This window comes from Notothenia rossii (assembly GCF_949606895.1).
Source record: "Notothenia rossii genome assembly, chromosome: 2".
Classification (NCBI taxonomy): Eukaryota; Metazoa; Chordata; class Actinopteri; order Perciformes; family Nototheniidae; genus Notothenia; species Notothenia rossii.
Genome location: NC_136904.1, coordinates 2,685,213 through 2,706,248, shown reverse-complemented (window position 1 = coordinate 2,706,248; position 21,036 = coordinate 2,685,213). Strand labels below are relative to the sequence as shown.

The following is a 21,036-nucleotide window of genomic DNA, read 5'->3' as shown; positions in this document are numbered from 1 at the left end:
CCTTTTCTGACTTGCGGTAGAGGGCCACTGATGAACACCTCTGCATTTAGAGAGCTGACAGTTTCCAACAGACATTTAAAGTCTTTTTTCAGCACTTCTGGCTGTTGTTTCAGAACATCATTTGTTCCAATGTGCAGTACCACATTTTTTACAGTCTGATGTTCAGCCCCAATATACAAGATCTTCTCAGCCAAGTCAGAGACCATATCCTTGGGAAAACAGAGTACTTTGGTGTTGTTCTTCCTAAACAGACCATTTACATCTCTTAGAGCAGAGTCACCCACAATCAGAGTTTCAGGCCCAGTCATTAGCTTTCCCTCTAGCCTTTTACTTTTGGAGTAGCTATTGGTCCTTACCCTGCTGTGTGAAGAGGGCAGGTCATCAGAATCATCATCTGGTTTATTACCCAGTATACTGCCCTCCTGTTCATTGGAATCCTTGTAGCTGCTAACTAGCTTTGAGTTAGCATGCCTTTGTCCATTCTTTTGCAACACTGGTAAAGTGGTGTCATTCCAACCTAGTCCATTCACTTCCATGTTAACTTCCAACCGTTGCATTTTCATTTCCAACACAGCCATCTTCTGTAGAAGTTTTTGGAAGTCATCTGTAGAGAACGGAGGCATTTTGCTGCCAACTAGCTGAAGCTAAATAGCATGCTGTAACAGGCTGTTGCTAGGCCACGCCACTTTAAGACTGAGGTCGTCGTAAAAATATTGAAATATGGCTGAAACCCTCCGTCTATTTACGAAGAATAACTGTCCCAGTGATAAGTTAATGTCCAGGAGCCGCTGCTCGAAGTTTTCAGAAAAAGAGAAATAGAAAAACAGCATCAAAAAGTAAGCAGAGGCAAGAGCAAGCAGAAACATGCATCTGCACTGTAAGAAGTCTGCACTGTAAGAAGTGTACATTGTTGAGAAACCAAATCCTGCTGTGACATTAGTCTTTTAATCCTAGATACATTCTTAAGGTGATAGTAGGCTGATTTAGTCATTGTTTTCATGTGACTGTTAAAATTCCTTATGTTCTTTTGGGCAGTGGTTTTATGTGTGTAGTTTTCCATGACAGAGGGATGTTGTGCGTGTCAATGGAAGCCTGAAAGATGGGTTGTAACAGCTCAGTAGCAACGTTTCTCAACAGAAAACAGCTGCACCCATCTGGCCCAGCAGCTTTCTTGGTGTTGGTGTACTGAAATGTTTTTCTGACCTCTTGGACACTGATGGTAATCTTGTCAGAGGAAGCAGGGATTATGGTTTAGAGAATTTCAGTGGACTTTGCAGAATTATCAAGTGACTCGAAACGGGTAAAGAACGTGTTTAGTTTATTGGCAAAACAAAATTCATTGTCCGTCACAATCGGTTTAGCTGAAGGGGTCTTTCCTGTCATGGCTCTCATGGGTTCTCATACATTTTTCGGGTCTTTGGCTTTAAAAGCATTTTCCAAAAGCTCTCTTTGTTCCATATTCCTTCAAGTTGACTTTCAGTTCTTTCTCTGTCTGGGTTCCATAGTCTTTGTTTTTTAAAGCTATTTTCCTGTTATTTATAACTTTTTGAATGTCCTTAGTCACATATGATTTATTATTTGGATAGATTTGTATTTCTTTAGTGGGAACAACTAGTTCTACACAGAAGTTAATATAGTAATTGGTAACAGTAGTTATTTAATCTAGTGAACCTTCCTGAAAAATGTCCCAATCTGTCCAATGAAAACAGGCTTTCAACTGTACTTTCATTTAGTGGGAATGCTGACACAGCATTCCCACTATCTGTTATTCCACGCACAAAATTCTTTAATTTTATTCCGCCCGTTATTTTGCCGGTCTTCTTCTCCCACATTCCACATCGCAGAAACTCCGTTCAAACATCAAAACGTTCAGCTCGGTCGGGAATCGATTGCTATTACTTTTCTCATTCACAACTTTCATAATTCCTGAGATATATCCCATAATTCATCCCATTTTTAACCATTGAAGTCAATGGAGAAATTCTTCAGACTTGAATAATCTTCATGCGACCTCAACTGCTAACTGTTCCTTCATACTTTCACTCAGAAACCTCATTCCAACTTTTCAATGTTAAACATCTTTCTGACAATATTCGTCGAACACAACTTTTAAATCTGATTCTTACTTTTAGAGATATTAAACATTGTTCAGAACTTGGTACAGAGGCCTTCTTCAGATTTTAACATTAACTAGAGTGTGTGATGTCACAGCTAGAGTGTAGGAAATCTTGAAATTTGCCTTCATATTTTTTTTTTAAACTGCCATCATTCCCAAACCCTACATTCCTGAGACATAATTTTTCATGACAAAGGTAGGAAAACATCTCGTAGCTTGAAAAATGAAAAAATAATTAAAAATAATAATTAAACTAAATGCTTCTTAAGGGCATGAAGTGACAAAAACTCGGATATTTCCTCACAGCAGCAGCCGCACACCTTTGAGTTAATCTGCCAAAAAAGCCACATTATTGACCCGAAAGTACACAAAACGCACACTTCAGATACTCAAGGTCCTTGAGATGCTTCACGCTTTGAAATTTCACAGATATCTGTTAGTGTTCTTCAACAAAACGTTCACATGTAAGAGGTTTATCTCTCATTCAGAACAATGGAAACCTTTGATCTCTGGACACCTCGTTAGCTAAAATATAAACACCTGTGTCATGGAACACAATGATGTCATAACTCCAACTGACATGCTCAGAGCAGCAGACTTCAGATAATGGTTAGTAGTCCTGCCCTCAACAGCTCTACGACAATTATGGGGTGTCATCATATGCCGTTTCCATGGAAACGTATCCCTCGCCATAAAACACAATGTCGCTGTAACTCCAATGGACACGGTCCGATCGTCCCCCAAACTTCGCTTGTATATCACCGGTCCATGCCTCAACAGCTTTAGGCCAAATCTGAGATCTCACCATAGGCTGTTGCCATGGAAGCGCATCCCTCGCCAAATAACACGATATTGCTGTAGCTCCAATGGACACGGTCCCGTCGTCCCACAATCTTCACCTGTATATCACCTCTCCATGCCTCAACAGCTCTACGTCACATCTGACATCTCACCATATGCCGTTTCCATGGAAACGCATCCCTCACCATAAAACACGATGTCGTAACACCTATGAAAAGGGTCAAAACAGCACCACACTTCAGATAATGGTTAACGGTCCAGCCCTCAACAGCTCTACGTCAATTATGGGGTTTCATCATATGCCGTTTCCATGGAAACGCATCCCTCGCCATAAAAGACGTTGTCGCTATAACTCCTATGAACATTTTCAAAAAGTGCTCAAACTTCATATGTGTGCTAACAGTCCAGCCGTGAAGACATCTACGGGACATGCCGTTGCCATGGCAACACAATGCCCGCCATGAAACACGGTTTTCTCATAACCTCATTGAAAATGCTCCGAATGGCCCAAAACTTCACAGGTTTAGTAGCGATGCAGCCATCAACGCATCTAAGCGTATTATGGGATGTCATCAAATGCCGTTGGCATGGCGAAAGATCATTCATCAAGTTAGTTCAAAAAGGTTTGTAGTTCAAATATTCTGCTGCTTTTCCAAGCCTTTTTACTTTCTTTTCTTCTCTCATCACACACTCAAGCCCCCAGTGTTCATGTATCATTTCAATCTAAATTCTTCACTTTCTTCTTACACATTACATTTCAGCATAGCAGTTTAGCGACAGCTTTTCAGCATAAAGGGAGGCGTGTGGAGTAGTGGGTTGTCCGTAGGTGTTCGGATCAGGGGGTCACAGGTTCAAACCCCACTGCAGTCAGCATGTCGTTGTGTCCCTGGGCAAGACACTCCTCCTGTGGGGATTGTCCACAGTATTGAGTATGTAAGTCGCTTTGGGTAAAAGCATCTAACATGTAACATGTAATGTAATAAAGCATTCCCACTAGCAATTTCTTCAGGAATTGCATTCTCTAGTTTCATTTACTTCCCTTCAGTTTCAGGGCTATAATATATTAATTACTGCTGTAGACTACAACCACTACTTGTTTAGCTAGCATAAACTCAACAAAGCTAGCGTTAGCTGGCTAACTGACGTTATTTTGCCGCTAATCTGCACGATATAAAACGGTGGTCTTCAAAGCAGATTTAATCATCAATCACAATAATAATATTCAAAGTAATACTGGGCAAGTAACGGGAAAAACTTACCGTTGATTGACGTGCCATGTCAGCGGACTGGTAGCGACACTTAGCCCCTCAGTCTCCACCAGTCACCCGAGCCTCGTCGTTCTGATAGCTCCGCCCCTTCGCTCCAACCCCCCTCCCTCCCCCCACATCTACAGGTGAAAATTACTTTTGCGACACATTTATCGCAAGAAGTGTAGCAAAAGTCCAGACCGCAGATTCGTCGATTAATACTGCCACAGAGCAGATTCGTCAAGTTGTAATGACTGATTTGAGAGGTTGTAATAACCAAGTTGCAGTTGTCATGGAAAATATATTTAACACACATGTATTTTTCTGCAAGGGAACATTTAATCACTAAGTTCATTTTTTTTCTACAAGCTGCAAAACTTGTTTTTTTCTTCTGTGACTTCAAATTTGGTTCACAGTTACGTGGATATTTTTATACAAGTGTAAATGTATGCACACAAACTCACATTTCTTTTCTGCAAGTGCTCACATCAGGTTTTACACGCTCTCGCATTTTGCACCATATCTACCTTCATATAATGTATGCTGATGATTCCACAATGTACAGTACAGCATCAACATGCAGTGAGTTAAACTATCTACTTAAAATAGAGATTAAAGCCATAGCAGACTAGGTCGACAATAACAAACTGGTACTCAACATTGCAAAAACAAAAGCAATGGTGTTCAGATCCAGACATATGTTAAGCAGCAATCCTCAATTAAGCCTGACACTGGCTGGTCAGCCAGTGGAACAGGTAAACGAGACTAAGTTGCTTGGCATTGTTCTTGATTCTGGTTTACGGTGAACAAAGCAAATTGACACTATCGTAACTAAAATGGGAAGGAGCATAGCTGTGGCGAGAAAATGTACAAAGTATGTAACACCAACCACTTTGAAACAAGTCATTCAGTCTCTGGTTTTGTCACATCTTGAGCACTGTCCGGTCATACGGTCATCAGCAGCAAAAGCACATTTACAGAAATTACAAATTGTTCGAAGCGCACTCAGATTGGAGTTATGCATAGAAACCTATCATGGCTTCCAGTTGAGAAATGTCTGCAATCTCGTGTTATCACTTTTCTAAAAAATGTCAAATTTAGCAAAAGAAAAACACTGTATTTTTATGATCAAATAGTTTACACAAGAGACAAGCATGACCATAAGACTAGACAAGCTACATTAGGCCATCTACTGGCACCTAAACCCAGGACCAATCTACATCAGGCCATCTACTGGCCCCTAAACCCAGGACACATCTTCTGAACTCTTCTGTGTCTTATAGAGCTATAATGGAACTCATTGCCAAACTGCCTCGCTGAAATAGAGTCCAGAGCCTCTTTCAAGAAGAGATTGAAGGGCCATCTACTCATGACCATGTACCCTGTGAGCTGTGAACCCTAATTGAATTTGATCGCATGTTGTTGATGATATTGGTGATTTTTTAAATGTTGTTAATGATGTCAGAACTTATGTCCTAAATATTGCTGTATTATTGTTGTATTATTGTTGTATTGTTTTAAGTGTCGGACCCCAGGAAGAGTAGCTTTTGTAGAGAGCAAAAGTTAAGGGGGATCCTTAATAAACATAAACATAAACGGGGGTGGCTGAGTTGCAGCTCGTGAACACGGTCAGCGATGGAGCCGGTCACCAGTGACGCTCTGCCGCTTGGAAGCACATAAACAACAAACAGTAAAATACACCCGAATTCTCTAGGCGGATTAGAGGATGAAAGGGTCTTAACGTCATGCCGAGAATTTCTACATTGGGATTGCAGGTTTTACATTTTACTGAGTATGATCGGCACCACAGATCATTAATATACACACAAATAGTTCCGACTCCTCTGGTTTTCCCCGAGTACGCATCCCTGTCTGCTCGAACAAGGGTGAATCCGGGTACCTCAAAGAGAGATTCAGGCATCGTAGATTTTAGCCAACTTTACGTGAAACATAATAAAGAGGCCTGACGATATTCATGACAGTACCTTGTGTATGTCCTTAGTGGGTCCACTTTGTTGCTCAATGAGCGCAGGTTTGTGAGAATGATGGATGGAAGTGGTGGCCGGCTGAATCTCCGCCGTAGGCGATTCTGAACGCCTCCCCTCCTTCCTCGTCTCTTTTTCCTGGTGTTTCTAAGCGGCTCCCGAGGGATGTCATCCAATATTGAAGAGCACAAATGGCTTGATGATGATGCCGATCGCATTGTGGCTCCAGCATAGCCTCACGGCTGTAGCAGTGTAGAGGCCGGGGCTCCTCGCCATACTTGCTCGTGCTGTCACTCAGGTGTGTCTTGGAAAGTTGTATGGCCAGACGTGGTCCACAGAATGCAAATGTAATCCACAGGATCAAAAGCATGGTCCCTCAAAATTACGTTTCATACAGACTCAACAACGTTTAGGCAATAATTAGACCAAACAAACGGAAAAAAAACACAAAACGGACAGAGCATACTGAGACGCGCAGTGACAGGATGCCATCTCCCTCTGTCTCCAGAGGCGGGAGTAAATCATACATGTGCAAGTCTCAAGTTACTGTGGTGAGAGTCAAGTCATACAAAATCCTGATGAATAACCCCAGTTTCCACATTTAAATCAGTTAAAAGACAGTGGTTATGAAAAGTAGAGTTTTATTTTCAACATTAGCAACAATGGAGAGTGGGGCTCTGAAATCATAAAACAGGTAATATGGGGAATAATCAGGAAGTTCGATGTGTGTGTGTGTGTGTGTAGAGGTGTGTGTTGTTAAAACGTAGCAGCCTGCAGTCGCTCTTTAGCTGTTCTATTGAAGGTAAACAGTGAAGTAAACAGTAAAAGGCACAGCTCTTTGCAGCTGGTGCTGCTCTTCTCAGATTCTGCTGAGTTACATGTTACTGCCTCCTGGTGCTGCAGAGATTTCATGAAGATAAGGAGGTTTTCCTTCTATAAAACAGCTGTGGGTAGCAGATACTGTGAGAGTCACGGACATGAATTCATAGATCAAGACAGACTGGTTCACAGACTCTCCTGTTTTGCCGATCCAGTGCTTAAACAAATAGCTCTACACCCCTGGCCGAAATATCCCTAAAATGACTCGAATATATCTCAAATAATGTATGCAGTGCTATTTCCCCACATAAACATAACAGTCTGCAATGGAATGGCTGTCTCCTCCACTTCGTACTTGGCACACCGGTAACTTCCTCCTGCGAACGAGTCTCAAGTCATGAATACCAAGTCAAAGTCAAGTCGAGGATTTTATCAATGTTAGTCAAGCAAGTCTCAAGTCCAAAAATATGTGAGTCGAGTCAAGTTATGTGACTCGAATCCCCCACCTCTGGTTTACAATGTGGTTAGAATGTTGCTGCTTCTGTATCTAATATAATACAAATATAATAAACACAAACCGTTAGTAAAAGTAGTATTCCGTTAATTCAATGTTTGTATTAAGTGAGTTTTTATTGTGTTAACTGTATGTATTTATGCTTTTTAGATTTACTTTCTCTCTTTCTCTGTCCGTCTGTTCTAGAAACTAAAAGGAGGAGAGAGACGTCATAGCTGTCAGCAATGTGACAAATTCCTTACAACATCTGGAACTTTAAAGAGCCACCTGCATGTTCATACTGGAGAAAAAACGTACGGCTGTGAAGAGTGTGGGACAACTTTCACTACATCAGGTGCTTTCAAATCACATCAACGTATTCACATTGGAGAGAAACCGTACAGCTGTGAAGAGTGTGGGACAACATTCACTCAATCAGGTGCTCTCAAAAGACATCAACGTATTCATACTGGAGAAAAACCGTACAGCTGTGAAGAGTGTGGGACCACATTCACTCAATCAAGTGGTCTCAAAACACATCAACGTATTCACACTGGTGAAAAACCGTACAGCTGTGAAGAGTGTGGGAAAACATTCACGACAACAGGTAATTTTCAAACACATCAACGTATTCATACTGGAGAAAAACCGTACAGCTGTGAAGAGTGTGGGACAACATTCACTCAATTAAATGGTCTCAAAACACATCAACGTATTCACACTGGAGAAAAACCGTACAGCTGTGAAGACTGTGGGAAAACTTTCAATAGATCAGGTGCACTCAAAACACATCAACGTGTTCACACGGGAGAAAAACCGTACAGCTGTGAAGACTGTGGGAAAACATTCAAGACATCAAGTCAACTCAAAACACATCAACGTGTTCACACGGGTGAAAAACCGTACAGCTGTGAAGAGTGTGGGAAAAGATTCAGGACCTCAGGTAATTTTCAAACACATCATCGTATTCATACTGGAGAAAAACCATACTGGTGTGAAGAGTGTGGGCAAACTTTCGTTCAATCAAGTGAACTCAAATTACATCAACGTATTCATACTGGAGAAAGGCCGTACTGGTGTGAAGAGTGTGGGAAAACGTTCACTCAATCAGGTCATCTCAAATCACATCAACGTATTCATACTGGAGAAAAACCATAGTGGTGTTAAGAGTGTGGGAAAAAGTTTTCTCAAAGTATTCACCTTAAACTCCACGAGCGAATCCACAGCGTATAGTTCTGAACAACTATGAGAGCCAAGATAGCTGTTTCCTCCTCCTGATGTCCTGAGAGCTGTAGTTATATTTGAAGAGTCTTTCTGAATTGAAGTCAGACTAACATACTTCAATTCACACAGTCAGTCTCGTTTGATGTCCCTGGACAAGCCCTGAGGTCCTCCTCAGCTTTTTAAATATCCCTAAAATCCTCCAAAATAAAATGCTCCCAAACTGTGGAACACCAGGAAATATAAGAGGCTCAATGGACATCTTTAAAGCCTTCTAAAGACACATCTCTTTAGATTTGCTTTTTATTAGCAACCCCTCACTTTAAATGTTCTTTTATTCTTTACTATTCCCCTACTTTTATATTGTTTTATTTATGATATAGGAAGGGTTGTATCTTATATTAGTTATTTAACTGTTTCAATAACATTTATTTTGACGTTGTTTTTTTAAATATTTTAATGGTTTAACCTTTATTAGAATGATGATGTTTTATGATGCATTATGCATTTGTTTACATGCCCACCGGAACCCCGAGGCATTACCAACAGATCAACGAACGATTAATGAATGTTGTGGACCAAAGGAAAGGATCTGTAGGGGTTGGGATTTCTATAGTAAGAGGTACCTTTAGGCAGATGATGCTCTCTGAGATGACGCCCAGACTACCCAGAGTTGCTGAGTCGTCCGTCAGACTTTCAACATTGATGGAGAAGTTCTGGTGAAACGGAGCCACGGAGAAGGCATGCATAATCTACAGGGTGGGGAGCACAGCAATGTTAGTTCTGTGAACACAGAAAATTCATTGATTACTGTGGAGCACAGTCATCAAAATGCTTTTTAGAAACTGTTCTGGTTAGCGCTTTCAAATACCTGAGTAGAAGAACAGATTGGGTTTATGTGAACCTACTTCCCTCTATTCACCCTCTAGATGTCATTCTACATTCATCTGAATGCTTGTATCCACTCATGTGGAGCCCTCACCTGTGTTTTTAGCTCTCTAAGTGTCTGATTAGCGGAAACAATCAGCGTTTTCTCTCCTCTGAGTTTTCTGTGCCGGGTGCTGCTACTGATTCCACCTAGTCTAGTCATGTTGGTCACAGTGACTGTAGCTGCTGATGCTGAGCTGCCGTCATCCAATTTTAGCCGCTTTGCACCATCTTGAGACTGAAAGAAAGTACTGATTAATAGCTGCTAGGTTTAACCATGTGTTTATTTCTCATCTTTGCCAGCACAAACACATACTTAAAGCTTGGGTAGGTCAAAAGCCAGCACCAGTTAGTTACATTTTTTGTAATGATCCAACTGAAAAACCCAGCCCAATGTTGCCAACTCTTTTCAGCTGAAAGTACCTGTGTAAAGTATTTCTTATACAGTGTTTCCCCTGGGTTTACTGCCTTGGCAGGGTGCTGCTCGAAAAAAAGTCGGCGCGCCCACATTTTTGTTATCCTCTGGAGAAGAGAGGAGCTGTGGATTATTGTTATTGATATCGTACAGTAACAAAGTATTTGTACATTAAAAAGTAATACAGTACAGTGTTACACTGGAGGCCGCTCCATCTCATCTGATCTCTGATATGAAAGCAATCGTGTTATGATCATATTGAGCTATTGGTGTGAGTCTAACATTAAACGAGCAGTCTGCTTGTCATACATTGCTGACGATACATTTTTAGAGGCAATTTGTTGAGTCACTGCCGCTAAATGCCGGTAGCATTAAGCTAGCAAGTCCTGCATTTGCCTCACATCAACAGGTTTAGACAGAACATCCAAATATCCTGAGCTAATTTACTGAATAAACCAACTCACATCTCAATGCTGTAGTTCAAAACCGCGGTAGCTGCTCCATCTGTGAGCTATTTTTAGAATGCGCACGCTACCTTCGTTGTCGCGTTCGCGCGCGTCCACCTGGGCAGGCTGTGTGTGTCCTTCTCCCGTGACGATAACGGCTTGCGGTTAAAAAATAATAATAAACGAATTTGAAACTTGGGGGGACACACAAACGGGCAGACAGCAGAGCTCGGGGCAATAAAGCTGATTTGTTTGACTTTTTTACACTTTGTTGTTCTCCTTTCCTCGCCTCTTGTCTCTGATTGTGAGCGTGAGTGTGTGTGTGAGCCCCGCCCTTCAGAAACAGAGCAGAAGGAGAATGTCAATACGCAAATCAGTGGACACTCAAACATGAACACATTGGATAAATAACATGGCGTTTAGTTTATTTAATAAAAGAGCACATGTTCAATGTGAAAAGTGACCGTAGATAGATTACTTCAGTTGAAATTTGGTGCTATATATATATATATATATATATATTTGTTTTAAATAAAAAACAAAAATAAAAACACCTTGAATTTCAGGCAGGGCGCGGCGCTCCTTTGGCAGGGCGCAGCGCCCCGCCAAGACAATGGTAGGGGAAACACTGTTATAGCTATGAAGGGCTTGCAAGCGAGCAAACACAAACAAGAACAAACAAACAAGTGAAATCAAGAATAAAATTGAAATTATACAATATAATATTGTGGTGGTTCATCTTATAATTCAGTCTAAAGAATGCACCAGACAGCATCTAAGACCTGCAAAAATCAAAATGTTCTAGGGGGTGGCCCCCCAAACCCTTCGTACCATTTTGTCCGCGTGCATTTTTCAGGGCAATCTCTATTGGGCTCAGGGCCATCTGTAAATTAGCTTAGATGGGCCACAGGGCCACAGGGCCATCTCCCAAAATCCTTTATGTCATGCACTGTACCTATATGTTCACTCTATTGTATAGGCTTTTATATTGTTGAATCTATTCACTTGTATCTTTCCGAGAGAAGTCATAATTTTGTTTTCATAATCCTTCTCCTCTGGGCTGCGTGTGACGTGTGCAGCAGTCTGTGTGAGACCTTTTGGTTTAACTTGTTCATTTTTAGGAGATGTGCTCCAGTTTATCTTTGTGCATTGAGTACTTCAGTCTCTTTCTTTTAGGAGAAAGTTGTTCTCAGTTCATCTTAAGTTTCTTTTGTAAATTGGCTGGTGAGCCTTCTTCCTTTTCAAAAAATTAAACAATATCTACTAATTTTGCTAAATCAGTTTCCTCTCTCCCGGTTATTTTTATATTTTGTTACTTCCCTTTGTACCCCTAGTTTAGGAGGGAACGTAACACTGTTTATCTTGTTATTATCATACCTTTTACCTCCTTGTGCATATTAACCTGTTAGAATGTTGTATTTAGCTGCATGTATCTGCAAAGGTCTTAACATCTGAGGGGACTTTCTTGTCGTTTATTGAACTATGAAGAAATGTTTTATGCCGTGTTGAAGCCATGGTTTTCTTATAGCCTTGTTATTCCATATATAAAATATTATATATCCAGGGTTAAACTGCTAGCCTCGTTAAGCTGCAATAATTACATTATTATAAATAATAATAATACTTAAAATAATAATAATTTATAAACATGAGACTGGTCTGACAGATTTTAAACATTGGGAAAAATGTTTTTGTTTGTAATAAAAGGCATAAAACACAGCAAGTAAAATATAGGATAAAACATCAATGAAAAACAGCAACAAACTCACCTCCTCCGACGCCCCAAAAGCCTGTCAGAAAAGGTGAGTCTTTAGCTGCCCCTTAAAAACCTCCACTGAGACAGAGGCAGGGTTCGTACGGGTGCTTGAAATCCTTGAAAATGCTTGAATTTTTACGAGGTGTTTTCATGACTTGAAAAGTGCTTGAATTTTGGGAATGGTGCTTGGATTTGAGATAAAGTGCTTGAAATTGTAAATGCTTTACTTTTACAATAAATTGCTGTCTGACTGAATAGTTCGCTTTTTAGATTAAAAGAAAATAAAGAAGTCGGAGCGCGCTTAGTTGCTTCGCTTCTACATAAAACAGCTCCGCTCCGGCCTTTCCCGCGCTATGCGCGCGACCTGCAAGTGTTTTATTTGTGTGACCTGGGCATTCTAATGAGAGAATGACAGTATGCCAGGAGGTTGCTGTTTTAACGAGCGTTGGCTATCCGAAAAGAAATACAAGCTGTGGCTAAAACGAGGATCAACCCAACTATTCGCCTTCTGCACAGTTTGCCACAAAGCATTTCAATTATTCGCGATGGGAGAGTCTGCGCTGACGAGCAATATGAAAGGTAAGCCGTAGTAGAGCATTTTGGATTAGGCTAACGTTGCATGTTACGTTTGTTTAAGCTAGGAACGTTAGCGAACTCGATGTGGGATAATTGCTTATGCAGGTGACAATAATAAAAAGGAGCGTACCTATGTCAGTACGTGCGACAGTCGCCATCCTGTGGTTTTCAGAGGATGAAGCACATAAAAGCAATGTATTTCTACTGGTAGTATTTTTCGTGCCTAAACTTGCTCCATCGAAATCAGTCACATTGACCCGAAGACACATTTTGAGTTATACACTGTTGGAAAGAGGATATTCCTAGCTTTCTAACGGAGGAAACATATTTTAGTTTGTATTAATGGTCTGGGGGAAGCTCGCGAGTGTGTGTTTGTGTGTTTGTGTATTTTTGCGTTTGTATGTATCGTGTTAGTTTCCCGGGGAAAACACTCACGAGAAACACCGGCTGTTGTTATGCCTGCTGTGACGTCAAGTTACTCCGTTCTCCGCTTGTAATTATGCCGTTACAAGCTTCAAAGTTGTATTTATCATCTGAATTTGCCGAAACAAGTTTAATATTCTGAAAGCCAAGACTTTGTTTATTTGAAATCAGATGAAAACAAACTGTAACGGACCCTGCCGTGTTATCTATGATTACTATACGCCAGGGGTCGGCAACCCCTAGCACGCGTGCCAGCATTGGCATAACCAGTGGCACACTAGGAATAAGTGGAATAAGTGTGCAAAATATTTAAATTAATTTTCGGATCCTGAACGCGAGACCGCCGCCAGAGCTCGTCTCCCCGTTGCCTGCAGAAGGAAGCCATGCACGCAACGCAGCCCCGTTCTCTTTATCTCCAGTTGACTTTCTGCCGCTTTCCTCCGTGGTGCAGTGCTGATCGTTTCACCACGGAGGAAAGCACTTCACTAATTGCAGTACCCATAATGAGCTGTACAAATGACGCAGTTTTTGCGTGGCTGTGTATTTAGTTGAAAGCCCAGTGGCGATCTGCTCATCTCTCATCGAAATAATATGCTACAAAGGGGCTGACTGGACATCTGTGTGTTGAACTTTCCTGTCGGCTCCCAGACCGTAGTCGAGGAGGGCAGAAGCAACAAGCTTCAGGTTCAATAACCCACTTTAGCTTAAATGACTGGAGAGAGGTGAGCTCTTCTTGGGAGGCCGTTGCATTTATATAGCTGTTCTTCTGTTTCACAAAATACATCACAGACCTCTGTTTTTCTGCTTTCCCGTTTCACTTCCAGAAACATATACACGTTCCCTCACTGTCGCTCCACCATTCACAAACACAGATGCACAAGCCACACCCCCCCTCTCTCTCTCTTAAAGGGATAGCGATCTCATCTCACTCTGCATGACCCTAATATCATAACTTGTGTGTTCTGGAGAATCACAGAATGGACGATCGTCCTTATTATTATGCCGTTTAAACCAATTATTTAAATGTGTTAAATTCGGCATCATGTAAGTTGCGCTGACAGGTCCACACACTGCTTCCCCGCAGCGAGGCTCCCCCGCCCTCCAGCTGATAGTTGACGAGCGTCAAGCTCCTCAACCCCCCTCCCCCCCCCCTTTGATAATTATCGATCGTTGGCACGCTGATAACATTTTTTAAATGGCACTTCATATCAAAAAGGTTGCCGACCCCTGCTATACGCCATACATTCATAATGTCAGCGGGAGGGAGGGGGGAGCATCGCTACGTAAAAGCATTAGTGCGAGGGAGAGCTGTCATCTTCCCTTTACAAGCTTCAAACATGTATTTATGGGGAGATTTTGGCAATAAAAGTTTCATATTTTGAAAAAAATTCCCTGGAAACCTCCAAAACCCTTACACAGAAAGAGGATCTCTGCACACGCTTTTTTTTTTATCAGCTTTGTGTTTCAATGGTTTTGTCCTAACCTTGGAGAGACGTAGGTTTACTGCCACCCTAAAAGGACCACAAAAATGTTAATAAAGAATTTATTGAAAAGTTAGTTGGCTGATTGTTTTATATTGGCTCAGCCAGGTTATATGGGATGCCCAGTCTACTATATATGATATGGGTCACTCATTTTACAATATTAAACTTTGTTTTCTTATCTTTAATTTGTCATCCTTATGTAGAATGCTATTACGAAACACACATTTGGTTGTTTATAGCATAAAGAACATCGGATTTAATGTGAGGTAGGGAAATAATAATTTGAGTATAAATATGTGCATATAAATATGTAATTTACAACAGCTGTACGCTGCTTGAAAAGCTTGAAAATGCTTGAACAGTGCTTGAATTTGACTTTGGAAAAGGTGTAAGAACCCTGCAGAGGCTCTCAGTTTCAGGGGGAGTTCATTCCATAGGGGCCACCGCCTCAAAGGCACGGTCCCCCTTAGTTTTTAGCCTGGTTCGGGGCACCCTTAAGAGGCCTTGCTCAGAGGACCTCAGGGTCCGGGTTGTCCTGTGAGGGTGGAAAAGGTCATTAATGTAGGCGGGGGCTTGGCCATCGACAGCTCTATATGTGTAAACCAATACCTTAGATTGGGTTCTGAGATGGACAGGGAGCCAGTGCAGGGCAGAAAGGATCGGAGTGATGTGGCATGTTTTTTTGGACGGAGTCAGTAATCTGGCTGCAGCATTGTGGACCTGTTGTAACCGGTTTATTGATGTTTTGTTGAGGCAGGAGAACAGAGCATTACATTAATCAAGCCAGGATGAAATAAAGGCATGGATAGCCATCTCCAGTTCTGCATTGGATAGAAAGCCCCTGAGCTTGTCAATGTTCCTGAGGTGGAGCAAACAGGTACGGGTCAGGAGTTTGATGTGTTTGTCTCGTAGCATAGACTGATCGAAGGTTACACCAAGGTTTTTTATGTTTGCCCTAACATTACCACTAAGAGAGAAAATATATCTGGATATCATCTGCGTAACAGTGATACGAGACACCCTTGAATTGGCTAATTATGGGGCCTAATGGGAGCATGTAAAGGGAAAAAAGAAGGGGGGCTAAAACAGAACCTTGGGGCAGGCCGCAGGATAGGGGAGTGCTCTGGGATGAGAACGGGCCCACCTCTATGGAGAAACTTCTCCCATTGAGGTACGAGGCAAACCACTGGAGGGCAGACCCTGAGATGCCTACCCACTCCCTGAGTCTATCTAGCATGATGGCGTGATCCACTGTCAACGCTGCACTCAGGTCCAACAACACCAGAACCACGCAATCACCTGCATCCGATGCCATCATAATGTCATTGGAAACCCTGAGTGATACAAATAAGAACTAAATGCATTATTGTTTTCAAAGATTTTTACATACAGGTTGAAAACAATATTGAATTAGAAATGTAGAAAAATAAATAATAATAATTAAAATAAGGAAATAATAACAAAAACTTGAAAAAATATATATAAATGAATGTAATGTGAAAATAAAATGTTTACTGAAACTAAAAACACAAAGTGTTAAAAATAAGAATGACATACATTATTTGTTTCAAACGTTTTTATATAAAAAACAAGTTCCTTAAAGAATATTCACTCAAATTAAGCAAATGCAACTACAAAATAAAACCCTTGATGCGAAAGCCTTTATACATTTAAAAGATGTTATTAAATAGTGAAACCACCAGGGGAATTGTTAGGAGATGTCTGAAGTATTTGTTGCACTTTACTTTATGACAGGGACGTTATCTAATATTGCATTGCAGTCTGCTTACTAGTTAAAGAAAGACAACAATTGTCACATTATTGGACAATTACAAAAGAGGCTTCGTGTTGATGGATGTATTTATTAAAAATGACACAATTTAATATCCTTTTTTTTGTAACCTGTTCCTATTGGTCTGATCCAGTCAGCTGACCTGGGACAGATCATGTGAGGTCGAGGGAGGTCTCAAAAAAATCGCCTGAAGTCGGACAGCTCCGAGTCGGCTTGACTCGGTTTGCAATGGCGGAAATTGCGTTGCCGTGCCATTTCAAACGATTTATTCAATACATAAGTTTAAACCGGTTAAACTAAATCATTAAATTACAATAATGTAATGATTTGGTTTAACTTTAATGGTATATGAGAATTGCAAGAAATAACACCTCACTACAAATGAATGACTCAAGTGTCTGTTCATTTTAAAACAAATCAATACAAGAGGGGTTGAATCCTATAAATGTAAAAGACAGAATCACCAATTACTTTTCAAAACTACTTCCGTCTGTGCTCTTGACCAGTTTGCATTCATAAAGAATGCACAAATGTGTTTAATCGTTAATGTCAGATATGTACTAAGTAAATACATTTGTTCCTGCTCAAGATTAGATTCAACTTTATTGTTATTGCACAGATTACAGGTACTGAGACAACGAAATGCAGTTTAGCTTCCAACCAGGAGTGCAAGAAGCAGAAAAGTAATGTACACAATCTACAGAATAAAATGTGAAAGGAATTGAATGTGAAGGAGTTCAAGTATCTCGGGGTCTTGTTCTTGAGTGAGGGAACAATGGAGCGTGAGATGGTCCGGAGCAGCGGGAGCGGTACTGCAGTCGCTTTACCGCACCGTTGTGACGAAAAGAGAGCTGAGCCAGAAGGCAAAGCTCTCTGTCTACCGGGCCATTTTCGTTCCTACCCTCACCTATGGTCATGAAGGATGGGTCATGACCGAAAGAACGAGAATGCGGATACAAGCGGCCGAGATGTTTTTCTCCGCAGGGTGGCTGATGTCTCCCTTAGGGATAAGGTGAGAAGTTCAGTCATCCGGGAGGGACTCGGATTTGAACCGTTCCTCCTTCGCCTCGAAAGGAGTCAGTTGAGGTGGTTCGGGCACCTAGTAGGGATGCCACCTGGGCGCCTCCCTACTAGGGAGGTGTTCCAGGCCCGTCCAGCTGGAAGGAGACCAAGGGGTAGACCTAGGACCAGGTGGAGGGATTATATCTCTTCTCTGGCCTGGGAGCGCCTTGGGATCCCCCAGTTGGAGCTGGTTGATGTGGCCAGGGAAAAGAAAGTTTGGGGCTCTCTGCTGGAACTGCTACCTCCGCGACCCGACCACGGATAAGCGGGAGAAGATGGATGGATGGATGAATTGAATGATGAATAAACAGTGAGGGGTATGAATACACTAGAATATACACATTAGCCTATGAACAGTATTAACAGTGTGTATGAATATGCTAAGATATTTAAAGTATGAAAAAGGTAAGCAGTGCAAGTATAGTATAAAATATTTAGATATTAATTTCATGATGATAAACATTGTGGAACAATGATAAAAATGTGACTGGAAGTGGCGACGTAAAGCCGACACAAAACAGCAAAAGAAAATTGCGGAGCCAATTGGAGAGTTTCATCACCAGCACGGGGTAAAAACCAGCAATGAGCGCTCAGCTTGATATACCAGCGAGTCGTTTCCCATCAAGCATTTCGTTTCTGCAGCTCGTGGAGAGAAACTGCTCCCCCTCGCTCTCAAGGCTGCCGGCGTCTTTGTCCCGCGAGATTTCAACGTCTCATGCAGTCGAACCTTCAGAGCATGTCGGACAAAATTACTAACCATCATGCAATGCACTAGCAAGACGGCGGTCGCAATTGCGCAGGTCTGTGTCGGTCTCGCTCATCTCAAACAAGCCTAATGTCCAAACATTTCCTGTTTACGGCCGTTTAAATCTCTGTTTTAGAATAATAAGATAATAAAAATGATAATAATACAATAAACAAAATTAAAAACTAATTTGAACAAATATATATAAAGAAATGTGGATATATTTGTAATGAAATGTCTCCTTAACACTCGGCCCGTTTATTCAGAGTATTAATGAGGATGTTGGAGAGCTGCTGAACTAAATAACTCCCAATGTGGGATCAATAACGTTTAACGTGTTAATACTTCATTGCTTGTTTGTTTGTTGACAGCATGTAAAGTGGTCATGGGTCGCTTGAAAGGCGGTATAAAAATGTAATCTATTGTTATTATTGATAAGGTATTTGGCTTCCTCTGGCGGTCACTAAGTGTACTCCGCCACCTCACATTTTGCAACACCACTAGTATCTTTACGGCAGTTCACCACAGCATCCGACATCACGGCCTCCGCAGCTCCAGAGGATTTACCCGGAGAACCGAGAGGGTTAAGCGGCCTCAGGAGACACCGGGGGGAGACACTGGCATGTCAGGATCCCGTAAAACAACCTTCGTTCAGGTGAGTTAGCACCGGGAGCTAACAAGAGCTATCAGGAGCTAACTGGAGCTGATGCGAGCTAGCTGCTTCTGCCAGGGGTAAAAACAGTATTGATATAGTATTAAAAACTGTATTCAAACAGTGTTAAAAACGGTATGAAAACAGTATCAATATAGGATCAAGACAGTATTAAAACTGTTTAAAACAGTATAAAAGCCTGCAACAGTATTCCAGCACAGGCTGTACAACAAAGGTGATTCAATACACACTGATCCAAGTTACTGGGAGATATTAGTAGATGACAAGTTAGAGCAGGAGCCGTGGGAATTGTAGTCAATTATAGTGTGTTGACTACAGACGTCCCAATTAGGTGGCCTTTCTTATGAAAACAAAATACTGGCTCTAACACGTATACAGAGTTGGGTGTAACAAGCTACTTTTATAATTCAGTAATCACACTACAGTTACTAACATTAACCCGACACGCGTTACTTCGTTACCTACTCAAATCAGTCATAATCACACTGACAGACAAGAGGGGTTTCCGCCGCAGGTGTATATGTACTAATCTTCACGACTTGCGCGTCCACATCTCCACGCATAAACATGGCTGGGTCAGCGATAACTTTCGAGGGGTGGAGCGTGGAGGTATGCCCATTATTTTGAGTTCGTCCGAATAATAGACAGGAATGTGACGGTGAGGTGCAAACTGTGTCCAGGCCAGAAGCTGTTATCCACTGCTGTAAACACCACGTCAAACCTCAACAAACACCTGCAAAGAACACATGCTAAGGTGAAGCTAACGCACACGCTATTTGTTGTTTGTTTATATCACGTAGTCTGTTCTTCTTCTCTGTCTTCTGGTTGTTGCCTGTTTTGAATGATGAATACACACTACCGCCGCCTGCTGGTAAGGAGAGTTATTGCCACTCACGCATGCGCAGTTCGTACGTGCTCGGCGAGTAAAGTAACGAGTTACTTTATGTAGAGAGTAACGAAGTAGAGTAATGCATAACTTTTTTTTAAAGTAATATGTTATATATTACATTTTTTTAGTAACGACCCCATCTCTGCACGTATATAAACTAAGATTCTCGTCGACTGGAATCTTAAGTTCTTGAGTAAATGTACTTAGTTACTTCTCACCTCTGCTATGAACCTACGAAGTAGCTGTAGATTTATTTTCTTGTGTCTGTCGGTTGTATTGATTTGTCTTGTTTTGTGTCAGCTGTAGTTGTGTTGATTATTTCAGAGACACAGCCGGAGAAGGAGCACTGAGAGCAGCATGGAGGAGAACAAAAAGACCCCTGGAGCTCAGGTCAGTGTGCACTTCATCACAATATATTCCTAACACTGTTATCCCCAAACGAAAATACAATATGAATGCACAGCGTGCTTTTGATCTGGATTCAGCTCTGTATTTACTGAGAAGATTGACTGGAGTACAAAGGATGCTTCAGTCTGACTTTATTGAATCTCCCATTAGATGGTAGCAGTTCATATTCTCTGTTCAGGGGCCTCATTTATAAAACTTTCCGTAGGATTCACGTGGGAAGGTGGCGTACGCAAAGCAAGTAAATACGCTCACAAATATTCCGATTTATTAAACACTGCGCACGCACGTCCTACGCTGGGACGATCACAATCAACTCGAAATGCAGCGCAGCTTCTGCTGGCTTCACCTAACGTCCATATTTGCCTAATAGTCAAAGAAACTCCCGTATTCATATCCATTCAGACTGACTGCAGGAAGAAGATCGCAGGAAAGCCAGATAAAACATCTAAAAAATACTTTTCACACGAGTCAGATTTTGGATCTTTTGGGGAGGTCGAGACAAATCATATTTTTGGTTGGATGCAGTTTGAAACAGAATAGCAGCATGGAGGTCGCATCGTCACCAAAATAAATAAATAAGTGATCCAAAAAAAGTTAATGACCAAAAAAATAGACATAACCTTCCTCAGGCAGTGTGTCGATGGGTGTTTCTCAATGTCAAGGAAGGATCCTTCGGAGCCACTATTTCAAGGATGCTACGTCATCGAATCTCGCCGAAGGACTGTTCCAATGTCCAGGATCCTTGGAATTCTACAGAG

General features: G+C 41.5%; 2 protein-coding genes across 7 annotated transcripts in view; one reads left to right on the top strand and one right to left on the bottom strand.

Moving 5' to 3' along the window:
• The window catches only part of LOC307028183 (uncharacterized protein), a 319,026-nt gene that overhangs the window by 159,136 nt on the left and 138,854 nt on the right, over positions 1-21,036 (bottom strand). The window lies entirely within an intron of this gene.
• LOC307028191 (uncharacterized protein) overlaps positions 8,011-21,036 on the top strand; it is a 24,620-nt gene continuing 11,594 nt past the window's right edge. For 2 of the 6 annotated variants that reach the window (XR_013804883.1, XR_013804884.1), the window contains exons 1-3: positions 16,220-18,963; positions 19,662-19,735; positions 20,195-20,260. Coding sequence is in view for 1 of the 6 variants with exons in the window: in XM_079663007.1 (XP_079519133.1) it covers positions 8,153-8,404; positions 20,195-20,260 (318 nt within the window). In the remaining 5 variants the exon portion in view is untranslated. The other 4 variants (XR_013804881.1, XR_013804882.1, XM_079663007.1 and 1 more) reach the window with 3 other exon arrangements.